The 16,905-nt window shown below is 46.0% G+C and overlaps 1 protein-coding gene and 1 long non-coding RNA gene across 2 annotated transcripts in view; one reads left to right on the plus strand and one right to left on the minus strand.

Moving 5' to 3' along the window:
- Positions 1-605: 605 nt before the first annotated feature.
- Positions 606-16,905, minus strand: part of LOC135912225 (cofilin/actin-depolymerizing factor homolog) — a 31,367-nt gene continuing 15,067 nt past the window's right edge. Inside the window, exon 3 of the mRNA XM_070526965.1 lies at positions 606-905. Coding sequence (XP_070383066.1) covers positions 752-905 — 154 coding nt within the window. The 3' untranslated portion in view covers positions 606-751. The remainder of the gene's footprint in view (positions 906-16,905) is intronic.
- On the plus strand, positions 9,128-15,918 carry LOC139050711 (uncharacterized). Its single transcript, XR_011509043.1, has 3 exons — positions 9,128-9,560; positions 10,910-11,002; positions 15,442-15,918. It is a non-coding gene; the product is annotated as an uncharacterized lncRNA (long non-coding RNA).

The following is a 16,905-nucleotide window of genomic DNA, read 5'->3' on the forward strand; positions in this document are numbered from 1 at the left end:
GCACCGGTTGGAAGTTCGTAACAAGACCCACATATGAGACGCGCAGCAATGAACAATGGCTCATACCCTCAATGGTGGCGGCCCGGCCGCGCCCAAGGGCTGAACTGACTGATTGCAATATGCAACGCATAAAAAAAAGAACGTTAAGCAAAGCGGCTGTCAGCGATAACGCGAGGAGAGCGGCTTGTCAAGTTCGTATTCAGTTTGTTGATGTTCTTCCTGAGCCACTGCTCGCTTGCTTCATATATTCGTCTTGTCGATTAAGAGCGGACACATCTTAAAAGAAGTATATTGAATAATTATGGACTACTACACTATCGCGGGCATTAGTGACGCGATCAACTTAGGGCCTACTAAAGAACGCGTTATTTCGTTGCCGCTTTCGCCAAGCCGTGTAGTATCGGCATGGTTTCGGCTTGTCTAATACGCTTAGAGTGAGGCCCGTACCATCTTTGGCGAACGGATAACTAGGGGTGGACGATAGTGGTCTCGAATGATTACTTGCCAGAGATGTCCCACTAAGGATAATGCCAAGTAAAATATACACACCACCTTGACCGTGTATGTACTTCGGCTGTGTGGTGCAGCCTAGCTCCGTGACACTGTGTCAGCGACTACGAAAGTTTATTTCATTCCTCAGGGCGTTGGAACTTACGACAGAACAAATGGACTTCTCGAAACAGCCCGTACTCAGCTTCGCGGTTGCAGGCAAAGCAGTCCGTATACTTTTGACAAACGCCGTACACGTCCCCTACTTGCGCACGAGAGCGTCTATCGCAGCCTGACTGACATCTTCGACGGTGGACGCTTCGAGCTGATCCGAGATACCAGCGAGGCTTTGTCGTAGAGTGTCACGAGAGCTCCCGTACACCATCTTCTGCCTGACGTTGGCTTGCTTCGGACACCTGCGCAAGGAAAAGAACGCGTTCAATTTCCCAGAACTGCGCGAACATACGGTACAGTGCGCATCACAGATCGCGAATTGAAGTGGTGCCCTTTCTCGTAACGTTTCCATCGTGACTTGGCATGTTCCTCGCCGTTAGACTACAGCGCCGTCCTGTACCACCGTCTGAACCGCTGGGCGAACGGAACCATGCCACTAGGGCTCTTCGATGACGGAGGAGCGAGGACGAGTACAAGACGAGGGAGCACGACGTCTAGCCAGCCAGTCTCGGCATAGGTAGCTTGCTATGACGACGCTTTTCCCTCCTCCTGTGGCCCATCTGCGCGTTGACTGTTGGGAAACATAAGCCATGCAACACGGTGGTACCCGCCACACAACAATAACCGTCATCTGTCTCGCTCGCATTTCCATTCTTTAACATTTTCCATAAAGTTTCATACAATAATTACTAGAGGGAACTCTGGGGCTAGAGTCTACGGGATCTGCAACAACAACGGTTGTACCAGCATGGGAATTAGGGGAAGTACATGGATTTGCCTAAACTCCGTCTTGTTGGCTTCAAACGGCTTTGGGACTTTGTAATCTAGTCATTTTCAACAATGTACTGCGTAATCATTAAAGGAACATCATTAAAATTGTCCGACGGCAGGTTTCGAACTCAGGAACTCTAGAACAGAAGCCTGATATTGAAACCATTTAGCCACGGACGCATGTAACGACAAGCGAGTGCAACGCCCTTATGAATTTATCGCGGGCAAGCCAGTGTCTTCAGACACTTGGCGCGTTTCGATTTGGCCACCTGGACAAGCTCAATCGTTGCAATTAATAGCAATTGTGCGTGTTGGCGGCATCTCCTGTACTTCGAAGAGTATAGACTGCGTTGAAATTTAGAACAATAAGATTTATATAGCGTAATATACAAAGCCACAAGAACGTCTGAATCCACAAGCACGAGGATCAGACAAATCCATGTAGTTCCCATCATTCCCATGGTGGTACAACGACTGCAGCGCCAGAGTTCCCTCCAGTAATTATTGTAGAAACTCTGACTTTTCCCTTTCTTTCATATATATACATACATATATGCATACATATACAGGACCATGTAATCATTCTCTGGGTACTTCCGCCAGTGTATCTATTTATCTATCTATGTATCTCTGTGCTGTCGAGCTGAAACCTATGCCGTACTTACACAGTTACATGCACATACCATCTGGCTGCTGTGCTGATGGAACCGGGTGAAATGCCGACCATTGCACCTACGTACTGCTCTTTAATGAACTTCTTTGGTGGAAACTTGGGTCACTGGCTATGTGACGCTCTTCGATGAACCTTGTTTGGGCCAAAACTTTATGCGCCACTCGTCCGTCAACATCTTTGACGCCAGCTTGGGTTGCAGCGTATGTGCTGCCTTTGATGATCATACAAAACATGTCAACAGACACTACACAATCATCAAATCGATTTCCAATAGCATTAAAGTCGTCAATTATCTATATATAAACGATGGATATACTGCCAACATGGGTGACGACGAGTTTGATCTTGTCGCCCAATGGGTGCGCGTCAGTCAATTAACTCGCGACATCCCTTATTAATCGGTAACTGCATATGGCTCTAGCCAATCTATTCGATAATCACTATTGACCGGATGCCCAGAGTTTGAAGCGGAGCTTCGGAACAGGTAGGCGTTATTGAAGAATATATGCGAATATGAAGAATAGTGAGGAATATGTCAAGTAGCCCCGAAACGTACGTTAGCTGCCAGAAACATATTTTTTTTAAATACAAATAACGGTTTTGTCTCTTTCGCCCGTCTACGTGGTTAATGGTGATGGTTGGGCTCGCGCCGATACAAAGTGCGCTTCCTGTCCGTGCGCTTACGTCGCCGGGCGCCAACTACTGCAGCTCCTTGATGACGCACGTGGTGCTGCGCGAAAGCTTTGTAGCGTTTGAAGCACGGAGGAAGGAAACTCAGGAGGGGCCCTGACGTCAGTCTTTGTGAAGCTAAAGTGAAGCCGGAAGTTGGCGTTGCTCATGGCGTTGCTCCGCCTATCGGGCCAGCTCTCCTCTCGTTTACATTTCTCGCGAAACCACGCCGCGCTGTGCGCAACCGTGCGCTCCGCAGCAATACTAAACAATCGTTAGCACGTTAACATGATTCCGCCAAAGAGGGCAACATTTCCCGGGGATATTCCTTCGTCCGTTGCCATTGCCGTGGCGCGGTACATTGCGTACAGCGTTGCATGCGCGTTAATTTCACGAACTTTATTTCCTCCTGTCCCGCCTGGCCACAGCAACATCCGGTAGAGCACAGTCCAGATAACGCAGCGCAGCGAAACACGGAGACCAACTCAAACGTGCCCGCACGGGGCCTATGCCACGGTACGGAACCTACGGAGCAACACGTGTGAGCGCACAGATCCAAAACAAAGCCGCCATTGTGGCCCGAAAGGCGTTGCCGATACGGCAAAGAAAAAAATCAGCAAGAAAGAGGCGAACGTACTACGTCACTTCCTCCACACTTTCCTCCTAGCGCGCGGAGGGGGTAGGGATTCTCCTCGGTATCCTTCCTCCATGGTTTGAAGGCTCAGTTGCAGGGTTGCCAGATCGCTCCAACCACAGGAAGCCAAACTGGCCTCCGCAGTAGCCCAAATGTAGCCAAAACAGCTGGCTTTGTCTTTATGTGAAGTCATTTCTTAAGCATATTGAATTAGTTTTCGGCAAGAATACCTATATATTAGTTTTCCCACGCATGACCACGCATTACCTCCGCGCGCATCGTCACGGAGGCCATGAGGCACGGAAAACAGTGCAGAAACGCAGGGAAATTCATAAGGCAAATACGGTCTTCATCGCAAATGCACTGTTTTATTTTTTCCAGAGCCCCCCAAAATCACGAAAAAGACAACACACAAATAGCACCGCGCAATAAGCACGCTAAGCGATGGCACGCATTCAGGCGTTCAGTATTATTACTTACAGCTCATTTGTTTTTAGTATATTGGCGGCGAGGAGTTACGGAGTCGCCCTCTATCGGAAGCGCCTCACTGCCGTAGTATGAGGGATCACGTGGCGCGCTCCTCATAGGTTTTGCTGTCAGCGCTCACTGAAAACACCACGCGCGAGCTCTCCCGGACATTTCTTTAAGTACTTTCGAAACGAGAGAAGTTTTTACTGCCCAAATAATAATCTTGGGCAAGCTGAAAGCACACAATCGTTTACAGCCGCTATCTCTTTACCGAATACGCACAGTGAACGCCACTGCGCGCGGTCGCCACGATGGAGTCTCCCGAACCGGCTTCTTGCGTGAAAGGTAGGTAAACGCTGAGAGCAAACTATGTGAACTATGTTCTTATAGTGTTTGTATAACTAAGTGGAGCGTAATAGAATGAAGCCTCAATGCAGCGATCGCGCAGATTCGCAGCGACCGACTGCGCGTCTGCATGCTTGTCCGCGCACTGTTTCGCTTTCCCCGCGCGCGCGTTTTCGCACCGTGCCATGAGCTTTAGGCCGCAGAATATGAGCATTTGACAGTATACAGGCAACCATTGTTGCGTGGGCGCTATCAGAGCTGTTCAAAAATAATTTCATTATAGAGACTTCGACGCCTACGGGGACTGTGACGTGCCGTCGCGATGATGCAATCTTTTTTTTCTTCTAAATTCTTTGATCTTTCAATACTATTTCTCGAGTTGCGTCGCACTGTATGTGTATCGGCGTTCTCAGCGTGCAATTTCCCGCTGTTCCTTTTTTGTAATCCAGTGCATTAATTAATAACACAAACATGACCATATGCCATGCTTTCTTTAACTGTGCTTCTTACCGCTGCCTTTCCACTCCACTGAACTTGGCAGTATCTATAGTATCGACAAGTTCATAGACCAAACCGTCATGACATTAGTTGGGCAGCGGACTCAGGCGAGCGTCTCAGTGCGCGTTTTGAGAACATCGCAGACCGGACGCCGTACACAGTAAAATAATTTACACCCTTGATGGTGAGAATTGCGAATCATAACACCCTTGAAGGGTGTTTTCATTCAAGAAACATCCCATCATCATGACTTTTTGCGAAGCATAGGGCAGTTCTAGATGCCATAACACCCGTTTACCCACCGAAAGGGTGCACTGACTAAGAATATTGGGAGTGGGTGCAAGGGTGTTTTTGTTTGTTTTTATCACATTCACAAACATATAGTTGCACGAAGAGACGGCGTGTCCCACGGCACTAAAAACCAGTGGCGGATCCAGAAATGGGCCCTGCCTTACCCCAAGCCCTTCCCCCCCCCCCGAGACATGTCGGGCTTTCAAAGCCGACAAAACTCCTGAAGAGAGTCCCCCTCCGTTTCACTGTCTGTTTTGATAAGCCATTTTACATATGTCCTGCGAAAAACCTGTTGCTGAAGCCCTACTATCTATTATGTCACAGTGTTCTAGGTGGCACACAGTTCTTAAATGTCGTCACGCACAAATTCCGCGGAATCCAAAAGCGCGCACCTACTTTTTCTAGTATTGAATACTTAACCAAAAGAAAAATGTTCAAAATGTTTTCAGCAAGGCAGAACTAGTGCAGCTCTTGCTTTTGGGACGCCAGGAATCTAGCAAAATGAATAGGCCACGTGACAGCATGCAGCTGGACGCGCCACAATTGCTCTAAAGCAGTGCGGTCGTGTAGGTTTCTTTCAAGCATGACAAAACAGGCAGAAAAGGGTGCGACGAACCATACGCGGACAAAAGATACGCCGATTCGAGAAGCTTTGACCCCACCTGACCTTCTTTCGCCGAATCAACAACCCCAATTCGTTCTGCTTCTCTCAAGTTTATAAACAAGGTAGGTTCGTTGGCAAACTTGAGCCTTCTCACCCACCACAATGCTTTGCTCAAGCAGCATCTGCAGAAAAAGCCGTGCAAAACGCTCATGGCTTCGCGTCTGCGTCAATTTAAGAAGCTGGCTGTACAAAAAGAAACTATTAAGTTTGTAGTTGTATAGTAAAGGAACGTTCTACTGGCTTACAAACAGCTGCCTGAACGGAGTGCTCAAAAAGAAAGGGAGAATAATCTAAGAAAGTATAGAGAACCAACGTACAACTTGCGATGCATAAAGTATTTACAACACCCAATAACAACGGTATTTACTGAAATATTTCCCCTCCCAAATTGGAGACAGTATTATTGCATGCATGAATAGGATATCAAGCCAATCATTGTAGATATAACGAGATTCCAGAAATTGGCGGGGCATTTGCAGACCCATCTTTGTTCACTGAACAGTGGTGAGGCATTTTTCAAGTGTGCGCGCTACTGCCCACCTGCCAAGTACGTTCGCGATGTCTTGGCATATGCAGACCTGCGCGAGACTCGCCCGTCTCCCCTCGCAAGACGGGTAGGACAGGTGCACATGCTGGATACGGGAAAGAAATACTTTGCAGAATGAAATTGAATTTTGTCAAAACACCAGAGCTCTGGATTGCAGGTTACAGCGTGCACAGGGGCGCTCTGCCAGATTTTAAAGCGAAGCTTTCTATGCCTCCTCCCTCACTTTTTCCAATTCTGCTGCTGCTGCTGTCACTGGCTTGCCAGCCGCGTCGGTGGGTGGTTTGAGAGCGTGCATAATGATCATGACAGGGACGCGGGGAAGGCGTGTGCGAGTCCTTTTAGCGAGAACTTCGTGGGCATCGCTACAATACTCTTTGGACCTCTTTGGCCGTCACAATGCCCACTGAAACGCCCTGGCCATCGACACAATGCCCTCTGGAAGAGTAATTACGCGTTAGCCCCCTTCCGCCCACCCCCACCCACCGCAAAAGTAGTGCAGAAGGTGCAGCACTTACTTTTTTGTACTCACATGCAACAGCGCAGAGGAGAGACAGTATGGTACTAAGGGGAGACAAGAGAATGCTTAAAGCCAACACCCAGACGAAATGTCATCACAGTTCCCACACTTTGCCAGGAAATTGTTGTTGTCATTCAATAGCCTTTACCACAGCTGCACCCTCGCCGAGCAAAGGGGTTCGGTGATGGCATAGGCACAGCTATTGAATGGGAACAATACTTAATTGCTCTACTCGTGGTAGTTTGAGGGCGAGCGTAGTTGGGTTGAAAATGACTTGTCTACCGCATGCACAAAATACCTCGATTGTGAATATATCTTCCTCATTAAGACAAAGACCGACATCAGATTATAACAACGACAACTCACGGTGCTGTCCACCAGAGGAGAATCGTTGTTATATTTGTTCTTTCTTTTGAGCGGTCATAGGCCCCACTCGCTCACCCGCTCATAAAAACAAAGAAAAAAAAAAACCCGAGATCTGGATTCGCTTCGGTTGCACTTTCACGACACCACGCAAAGAAAGACTTTTCGTACTTGGGAACTTAAGGTTTTCGTGTAATTCTGCACATGTGAAATTTCGTGGTGTCGCCTATAAGTTTAGAAAGCTATTATGCAAGTACTTTTATATCTGCCGTTCATCCAAGCTATTTAAAATTTGAGTGAGCACTCCAGTTCAGAAATATGAGCATTGTGAACTTCTTGAAAATGCCAATTAAAGCTTTTTTTCTCTCTCTCTTTCTCTGTGCATAAAAGAAAAGACAGACTCGCAAGTACCTCAGTATCTTATACAATCAGGAAGGGCCACGTCTTTTTACAAATGAACGTCCAAGCAAACAAACAAAAAAGAAAGCATCGAGAAATAAATTCACTTACACGCAGTTACCCTTTGCCCCATTTGATTTGATATCAGCCCATGTTTCTGTAAATAAATTTCCAGTGAAACTACTCGTAAACACAGAAAATGGCTTAGAGGTAACGTAAAATAAATAGCTTTGAAAATAGTGCACACACAGTTTAAAAGAATATTTGTTTTTATGCCTTGAAAACGAAGGCCGGCGCTGGGTGCACGCGCGTGGCAGCAGACGACCCCAAGTGGAGTCCGCTGCTGCCACGCATGATGACGTCACAAAAAGAAAACTTAGTAAAATATACATGAAATGCTAACGTTATCGTTTTGTTGTTAAATACACTATGCCTAAATAAATAAAGCCTTTATTTTGTGCAGCGTTTTAAAATCGAAAATGACTGTCGGCGCCTACACACGCGTGCACGCAGTGGGAGGACCGTTGCGATTCCTTGTCGCTGTGTGGTGTGTACAAATCACTGTGTAATATCGGCGAGTACGAATAACGTTGCCGTTACGAAGCTACAGAAGCTTCGAACGAACTGTGCCGCATCCACGAAACAGCACGACATGTCGCATCATTTGGACTGTCGGTTTCGAAGAGTCGTGGTAGCACAGCGCCGACTTCATATGGTGCCGACACGGATCATGCATATTGCAGGGTGTGTCGTATGTAGCGATTCTTTAAGTTGTGTGTACGCCTTCTGGCAAAGTCGGATGCCTGTTTGGCCTTGGACACCACGTCGACACACTGCTCTCGAGTTCGAAAACGCAGAAGTGGTGCGCGTCGGCATTGACGCCGATGTAGGGTGCATACACATTTCCAAATCGCTGTGCAAAGTAAGGGCGCCTTTTGTCGATGAGCAAAGTGCATTCAAACATTTCGTGTCGCCTTACGCACGCAGAAGCCTAGTAACGAAAGCCTGGACGTGAAACGTGAATCTAACAGAAAGGCCTGTTCCCGCCTGAAGGCATTGTCAGCAACTGTCCGTGACGAGTGCCAAAAAGTTCTGCCAAACTGAGAGCTTACATATGCTCCATTCACATCAGTAAATTCAACAAACAAGAGCAATAGCACTAAAAAACGTAACAGGAGCTGCACAAGACCACACTACCAACCATAAACGCGCTCCAAGGCATAAAGAAACGAGCTGCTCCAGCGTTGCGCCCAAGTGTGGCTCGAGATCGCAAGCTCGAACACCATCCGGTTCTTCCAGCGCAACTAACTAGAACAACATTCTATCACACAACACAGTAAGAAACCGTAACATTGTGTTTTAGCTAAGCTGAAAAGCTGAAGCAGCTCCAGCAGCGCGCGCAAAACTATAAACCGGAACGCGCCATACTTGTTTAAAGAACGTCATCATAACTGTGACGTCACTTCCGTGCGTGGCAGCAGCGTTTTGGTATGGCACTTCGCTTCTACCACGCGCGTGTCAGCAGTTTACGCCGAAAACGAAACCGAAATTGAAATAACTTCCCCCGCCGAGTGTCGCCGCTATCGCCGCTACGTCATTTCCTGAGTCTCGCGGCGGGCCGCCGGGTGCACATGTGTGTGTTCTCCGTGACATTCTTGAAGTTGTGAGTAATTAGATTGTTTTTTGCTGCGTTTAGGTTGTACCACCTCGTTGTTTTCGTGTACTTTTGTGCTCATCGACGCGAAGTGAGCGTCCGGAGTGAAGGCGACGCGATTATGCGTGAGAAAGAAGGGCACCAGCGGCCTACGACATCGGTGTTTCTTTGTGACAGTGTGTTTACTACGCCTACGACGGCCGTCATTCGTGGCCAAGGAGAAAACATCTTCCATTCGGCCTGAACAGTGATGAAATGGACGTTTTGTTTTTCGGCGGAATGCATCGTCAACATGGTCCATCCACTACGTAAACAAAACGGCGTGCCCAGAGTACAGATCGTGACAGCGCTTCGCCTTCAAACCGAGGGCCTTTTGCAAGGCGCATGAACTGCTCATATAAAAGGTACGTACGTAGCCACGTTCAGCGTCGCGTTTTTTATGGTGCGTCATTGTGGTAGTAATTTTCGCGTAATTTATTTAAAGGACAGCGCAAGGTGTGTTGGATGCGAGTGTAGTATATGTACTCCAGGCGTAGCCTATGGGCACCGAATGTGAAAAATAAAAAAAGAAATGAATGTTTCATTGTTCAGGTGTCCTCAACTAGAGTTGTAGAGAATTAAGTACTGCTACGCGTCAGTATTCGGCGCAGGCAGGTAAATAATACTTTGGTTTGACTAATTGGTTCTTTCTGTTACCAAAGATGGGCGCAGACTTATACCGGTGTCACACGGCCACTTTCGAGCACGATTGAGCGCGTTCTGGATCGAAATTTTCGACCGCGATTGGCTCCCGTCCACCGATTGTGCAACGAGGCCAAACGCGTCCAGAAATTCGATTCCAGTCAGGATCGATCGCGGCCAAAAGTGTGCAGTGTGACAACCGTATTGAATGTCGCTTGTGTACTTTCAATTGTTATTATTTATTTATTTTTTTGTCGGAGGTCCCGTGGTAGGTAATGGCGCAGGCAGCTTGCAATGCTTGTGGTTTCATGACTAGAACTAATGCAAAACAAAAGAACCACGACCGTCCCGGCTATGTACAGTCGCCCAAATCTTTAACTGGTGTGCGGGAGCGGCGACTTTTCCGGGCGTCAGCGCCGTATGACGCGGCGAGGCTGGAAACAGCCTAGTAGACGATGGGCCCAGCTGAGCGCGCTTTGTCCGCATGCGCTTAGCCTCAGACTCTTTCCAGCCTCGCCCCGTCAAACGGCGCTGACGCACGGAAAAGTCGCCGCTCCCGCACACCAGTTAAAGATTTGGGCGACTGTACTTATCAATCGCTTTAAGTTGTGCTCGTTTGTTATAGAAGCTGTCGTGCGGTTGCGGATGAATGCGTGGTTGCGCTATTTGTTTATAAATTTATCTTTTTGTATAAATAAGCACACCGAGCCTAATCAATTTTTTTCTCGTCCTTGGACTCGTTTCTTGGTTTCACGCAGGCGTGCTTATTATTACTACTATTTGTTTTCTTGGTGTGTGACTGAACCCTGCCTAAGGCGTCCTGTCAGTTGTCAACAGTATTTATGAAATAAATTGCACTTAGCGTAGCGTCCTACGGTCATTGTACGCTTCACTACCTTATTTTAATGTCTAGTTATAAAGTGTATGGTTATTGTAACTATTCTTGGCCTTTATATATGTATTTATTAAGCTGGTAAATGCTTAATTGTATTTGCAGTTTTGAGAGGTTCTTTTATTGAGTCGTCAATCTTGAATGGTATTAATGGTGGGTTGTTTTCTTGTGCCCATGCAGTTGCAGTCAGCATGAAGCAATTGCATGGGAACCGACTGGCTGTCTTGGGCCTACACATTGCTCAAAAGACAGTGAAGACGTCTGACCCGACAGGTATACTTTTTTCATCACAATTGGCCTACATATTTTTTTCACCGGAGGATGAAGACCTCCCCCAGTGAGCTCCAATTACCCCTGTCTTGCGCTAGCTGATTCAAAGTGAAGCCTGCAAAATTTTTTGACTTCATCGTAGTCTACTTCTCTACCGTCCTTGACTACCCTTCTCTTCTCTTGGCATCCATTCTGTAACTCGAATGTGCCACCGGTTATCTGCCCTATGCATTACATGGTTGAAGAAGGCACTTTGGCTAGTTGGTGCTCATTGCAGACTCGAGGCATCAATAACTAGCGTGAAAAAGACAACATCAAGAAGCACATAAGAAAGAAGTCTAGACTTCAACTGAAATTTTTGCTACACAGAAACATGGAATGCATAGAATGTCGACGGACAGAAACAACACAGGAGCTATCGGAACAAATTTATGAACAGGTTAATTTCACTTACGAACATTCTTGGTAAGAGCCAGAGAGGGGTGCTTACACACCTATTCCCCGCTTTTTTGATGCAAAGTGGTTCGTATATTTCCCTATGTACCTGCTTCTGGAGCTGCCTGAGCACACGATTGCTTTGAAACTGCTCGGTGCACGAGCACGTATGGCGATGATTGGCCATGTGGCCACCAGCCACCAAGGCACTCAAAGCTGCCCTATGTGTCCTCAAGTCAAACAGGTCCGTGTTTAAACGACCGCTTGGGGGAACAAAGATAGGGCAGCTGTCATGGCTGGTGGCCATCTGGCCAATCATTGCTGTACGTGCTCATGCACTGAGCAGTTTCAAAGCACTCAGCTGCCCACGCGGCTCTAGATGCAGGTCGGCATGAAAATATTCGAAGCACTTTGCATCGAAAAGCGGGTGATAAGTGTGTAAGCACCCCTTCCCTTGCTCTCGCCAAAAAAGAGTGTTCGTATCTCGAAATGAACCTGCCCATCGATTGGCTCCAATACCTCCTGTGTCAGGCAGGGAAAAGAAAAGATAAATGTTGCTTCCATGCGTTGAGGTCGCATCCCCTGAATCCTATGTTTCTGTGTAGCCAAAATTTCAGTTGAAGCCTAGAGTTCTGTCCTGTGTGCTTCTAGCTGTCGTCCGTTGTCTTTTTCGCACTAGTTAATGATGTCTCACGTCTGCACTACATGGCCTGACCAGCTCCCCTTTTTTACTCTTTATGCCAGCTAGGATATCAGCTCCTTCGTCTACTTTCTGAACCACGCTGCTGTCTTCCTGTTTCTGCTGCCATCAGGATAGGAGTGGACATGACAAATGAAACTGAATGTCATTTAGACAGAGGAGCAGTGAGACTTCCTGTGCTTTACCTTTTGCTGTGTACATAATAGTTGAAATTGCACCAACACATCTTTTCCACCTTGTGATTTTCCCATAGCTGTGGCAAATAAATATATAGGCTTTAAGGAACTAGAAATGCAGTTTGCTTAAGAAAGAGAATACTCTTGCACCTAAAGGTAATGTGTATGATGCTCTGACTCCTTTGATGCATGTGCCTTGAGAGGTGTTGACGTTGTTCTTCATTTCTTTCTCAGTAAGCTTTACTTGATGGGTCTGACTTTGTATAAAGAAATAAGTTCTAAAGAAACCATAATACCTAACAGGCAGAATTGTCGAGGTTGAAAGCCAAAGTTTTCTTTCATGACATATTTTTTTCAGGCTGTACTAGTTGATCCATGATGTTCAACAGACAGCGCAGACTTGTACAAGGGACGTCAAAAGTGGCGAGAAATGGAACAAATGCTATCGCCTCTTTCTTCATCCTTTGTCGAGTTCACATTGTCTAACGTCATCGACCAATACCAACTAGCCCGTTTGCGTACCTGTACTAGTTGAGCCATTTATACTATGGTACTCTAAACCAAATGTGATAAATTCAAAATTGGTGCCTTTTCTCTCTTTGTACAAATACCTGTTTCATAAAATAGTTTAAAGTGTTATGGTTGATGTCATGCTTCGACACCACCATAACCTCATAAAATATCTTCATGGATGCAAAAGGTGCCTCTTGTGCAAGTTCTGTTCTAGCCTGACATGGAGAACAAACCTGGCAGAAGGTAGAGCACATGCTCTTTTGTAAACAAAACGCATGATTGCATTTTCTTGGCAGTTATTGCAATGTTTTCTGATGTTTATCTGCATGAACATTAATTATCTCAGCTGCTAAAGACACATCACTAGACACTGTGAGCAGAAAAAAGTGATTGTGCAGTACTGTCGAAGTCATGCAACATTATGTTTAAGCAAACTGGCAGGGATGCTAGCTGTTAAAAAGAACAAGCTGAATTCAAGAAAAATTTGCACTCCTAAATGTGGAATTGAAATGCACTATGCTTATAAGCTACAAAAGATTTCCAGGATGATCAGACTAGTTACACTGGCCATTTGCTGATTCAATAAGGTTCACTGAAGCTTGTTTTTAAATTCACACTGTTTTTATACAGGGTGATGATTTTCAGTCTTGTGGAATTTTTAAATATAGTCCTGTTGCATATAGCATAATTCTAGTCCTTGACAGGAATATTCAAACACGCAGATATATCTAGCACAAGAAATCGAAACATATTAAACTAATTAAAAAATTTATTATCTTTCGAATGAATTACATTATAGCTAATATAACTGAAAAGAAAGGGGCTTAACCAAGAAACCCGATGTTTATTAATCATATCCTAAGAAGCCAGCAAACACTGACACCAAGGACAAGTTAGGGTAAATTACTTGTGATTAACAAATGAAATAAAGAAATGATAAATTAATGGAAATGAAAGTGGATGAAAAAACAGCTTGCTGCAGGTGGGGAACCAACCCACGTCTTTGCATTACGCGTTAGATGCTTTACCAATTGAACTACTGCGGGCGCCATTTCCCCATCACTTTCTTGGGTATTTATGCTTCCTAGTAGAACGCTGGGAGTGTTTGCCAGCGCCACCACATATCTGGGGCACATATTGTAATTTACGAATCATAGCCATTGAGATTACATGGTGTATCTACTTGGAATTGATTTCCAGAATGGCGTCAGTTTGGAGATATGCACCATCAAACTTGCCGGAAAAATGCACTGTTGTTCCACTTACTTTTTTAACAAAATGTACTTTTATGCACTGATGCACAAAAGTGGGTTGGGCACTGATGCACAACCCACTACTTTACCAGTAGTACTGAAAACATTTTGGCCCTTTATCATTAATGCACTGATGTTTAAGCTATAGAATGTCACTTGCCCCATCTTCCTATCTCTTCGCGTTCCAAAGTAATCGAGCAATGCATGGCATCCAGTGGTGATGTCCGGTTGAAACAGTGGGCTGTAATTGAATTTCTCACTGTGGATGGTTCTGCGCCCTTCAACATTCATTGCCATCTGAAAGCAGTTTACGGGGATGCCTGTGTTGAAATCAGCACTGTGCGTAGGTGGGCAAGTACTGAGAAACATCGAAATCCAGCCGCATCAAATGTCCAGGATCAGCACCGAACTGGACAGCCCACAATGGCTTCTTATGAGGATCATCAACATCAGGCAGACGAGTTGAATCGGGTCAATCGTAGGATCAAGCAACACCAGATTGCAGCAACACTCGCTATTTCCATTGGTTCAGTGAACCACATAATTAAAAACCTCCTGGGTTACAAGAATTGAACTTTTGGCTATGCTTCGACTTTTTCATGTCAGTCGTCAGTTACCGTGACACCCAACAAGCACAAGTCTTCTTGTAACGCAGGTCTTTAATGATGTGGTTCACTGAGCCAATGGAAATGGTGAGTGTTGCAATCTGGTGTTGCTTGATCCTGCGATTGCACCGAGTCAACTCATCTGCTGATGTTCATGACCCTCATCAGAAGCCATTGTGGGCCATCCATTTTGGTGCTGATCCGGGAGATTTGATGTGGTAGGATTTTGGCCTTTCACAGTCCTTGCTGACGTCAACACAGGCATTCCTGTAAACTGCAGTCAAATGGCCATGAATGTTGATATGCGCACAACCTTCCACAGTCAGAAATTCAATTGCAGCCTGTTGTTTCAACAGGACGTCACCACTGGATGCCATGAATTGCTCGATTACTCTGGAACGAGAAGAGATAGGAAGGCGAGGCAAGTGACATTCGATAGCTTAAACATAAGTGCATCAATGATAAAAAGTTCAAAATGTTTGCTGTAATATTGGCAAAGTAGTGGGCTTGGAGGCAATAATTTCTGAATTGCCCTCATATAGTTGTGTAGCCTGTCTCTCCTACATTCATGATGTGGCAGAATAAATGCCTTATTCTTTCGAAATAACGATTTCCTGGAAGTAAGCACTATCTGTGCTTGTTTTCTTTAACCTGCTCTTCATGTGATCTTGAAATATTAAAGTGAATGATGCAGGGAAGCGCTGCTAGTCATGTTTCGTGTACTTTTCCTGACATTAAATTGCAACAAATCATTTTCCAGGTAGAAAAGAAGCAGATCGCTACAGTGATGAATGAAGAAATGGCTTCATCTATGATGGCTTGCCTTAGGACATTGGAATGGAGCTACAAAAAGGCATCATCATCCTCGCCTGTGCCCTGGAACTTTGGTTTAAATGAGACTGTTCTTCAATGTAGACCGGCCGCAAGACTTGTCACCACATACAAGGCATAGTGCAAGCTCAAAATATTGTACAGGAGGCTAGAATAAATGACCCTCCATGCAGTCACTCTGTATCTGTGATAAATGGGACCATTTCACGCAGAACACTCACAAGTGATAATGTGTTTTCTCTCAAAGTTGCTATGCAGTGCGTTTGTAAACACATTACCTATTGTATGCACACCATACATAACATTTCTGTGTGCTAGCCTAACTGTAGACTTAGAAACAAACAATGAAGTGCATATGTACCCGCTTCCACATGCCGTACTTCAAGGGCTATTATATTGCTCATTACACCCGATAGGTGAAGGGGTAATACATTCCTGATCACACCCTTACACCCCATTGGTCGAAGGGTAATATGTTGTTCAAAACACCCTCAAGGGATAGGGTGTTATTGGAATATAGAATAACCATCATAAGGGTGTAATTCCCTATAAAACCCAGCTTTTTCGAGGGTGCTAGGGGGTTAGTTATAGACACCGAAAAAAACCCTTAGGGGTGTAAATTATTTTACAGTGTAGCAGAAATCTTCCTCACGTCTGTGCTTGCTGCATACCCGAGTTGTAGCCGATGACTGCCGGTTTTATGTTTCGCGAGCCAAGCTTCACACAGCTTCTTGTCCTGCGGCTACGTGTGAATAAGGCCGACACCGGCCTCCGTTACGTGCGTCCGGCCCTGCGGCACCGAGCAGTAGCCTACCATGTTGCGCGCCTTCAAAGGCAGCCACTACCTATTGTAGTGCTTTCAAGCGTTGTAAAGGAGACACTCGAAGTGGGAAAATTTCGCCACTAAATGAAAACCGCAGCGTAGGAGGGAATTTAAACTCGTTTTCAGCTCGCTTCGGCGCGCCCGAAGCAGCCGACGCGGCCGCTATGTCCACGTGATCCCTCCTAGCACGTCACGCCGACGGTGGCGCCAGCTTTTCCAGTGGTGGAGCTCGAGGCCAATACTTACAGCTCAGTTGCAACGAAAGGGGAGCGCGTGCGTTCGCGCCACTGGAGACAGAAATAGCCACTGGAGACAGAACACATGTGGTGAGACACTCATATGCGCCCCTTTTCGTCGTTCAGGTATAATTTTATATACAGAGTGCTACGTAAACAGGAGGGCCAGGTGTACATAACTTTTCCAGCTAAGCCTACCGGCTTATTTCCTATCAAACTTCGCAGAGAGTTAGTATATTGCAGTGGGCTCAGTTTAATATACCACGTTTACGAGGATTGCTTGCCCGCTTTGTTCACAACAAAGACGAAGTGGGCATTGTCTGCGGCGATGGCA

The sequence above is a fragment of the Dermacentor albipictus genome, chromosome 10, assembly GCF_038994185.2.
Source record: "Dermacentor albipictus isolate Rhodes 1998 colony chromosome 10, USDA_Dalb.pri_finalv2, whole genome shotgun sequence".
NCBI lineage: Eukaryota > Metazoa > Arthropoda > Arachnida > Ixodida > Ixodidae > Dermacentor > Dermacentor albipictus.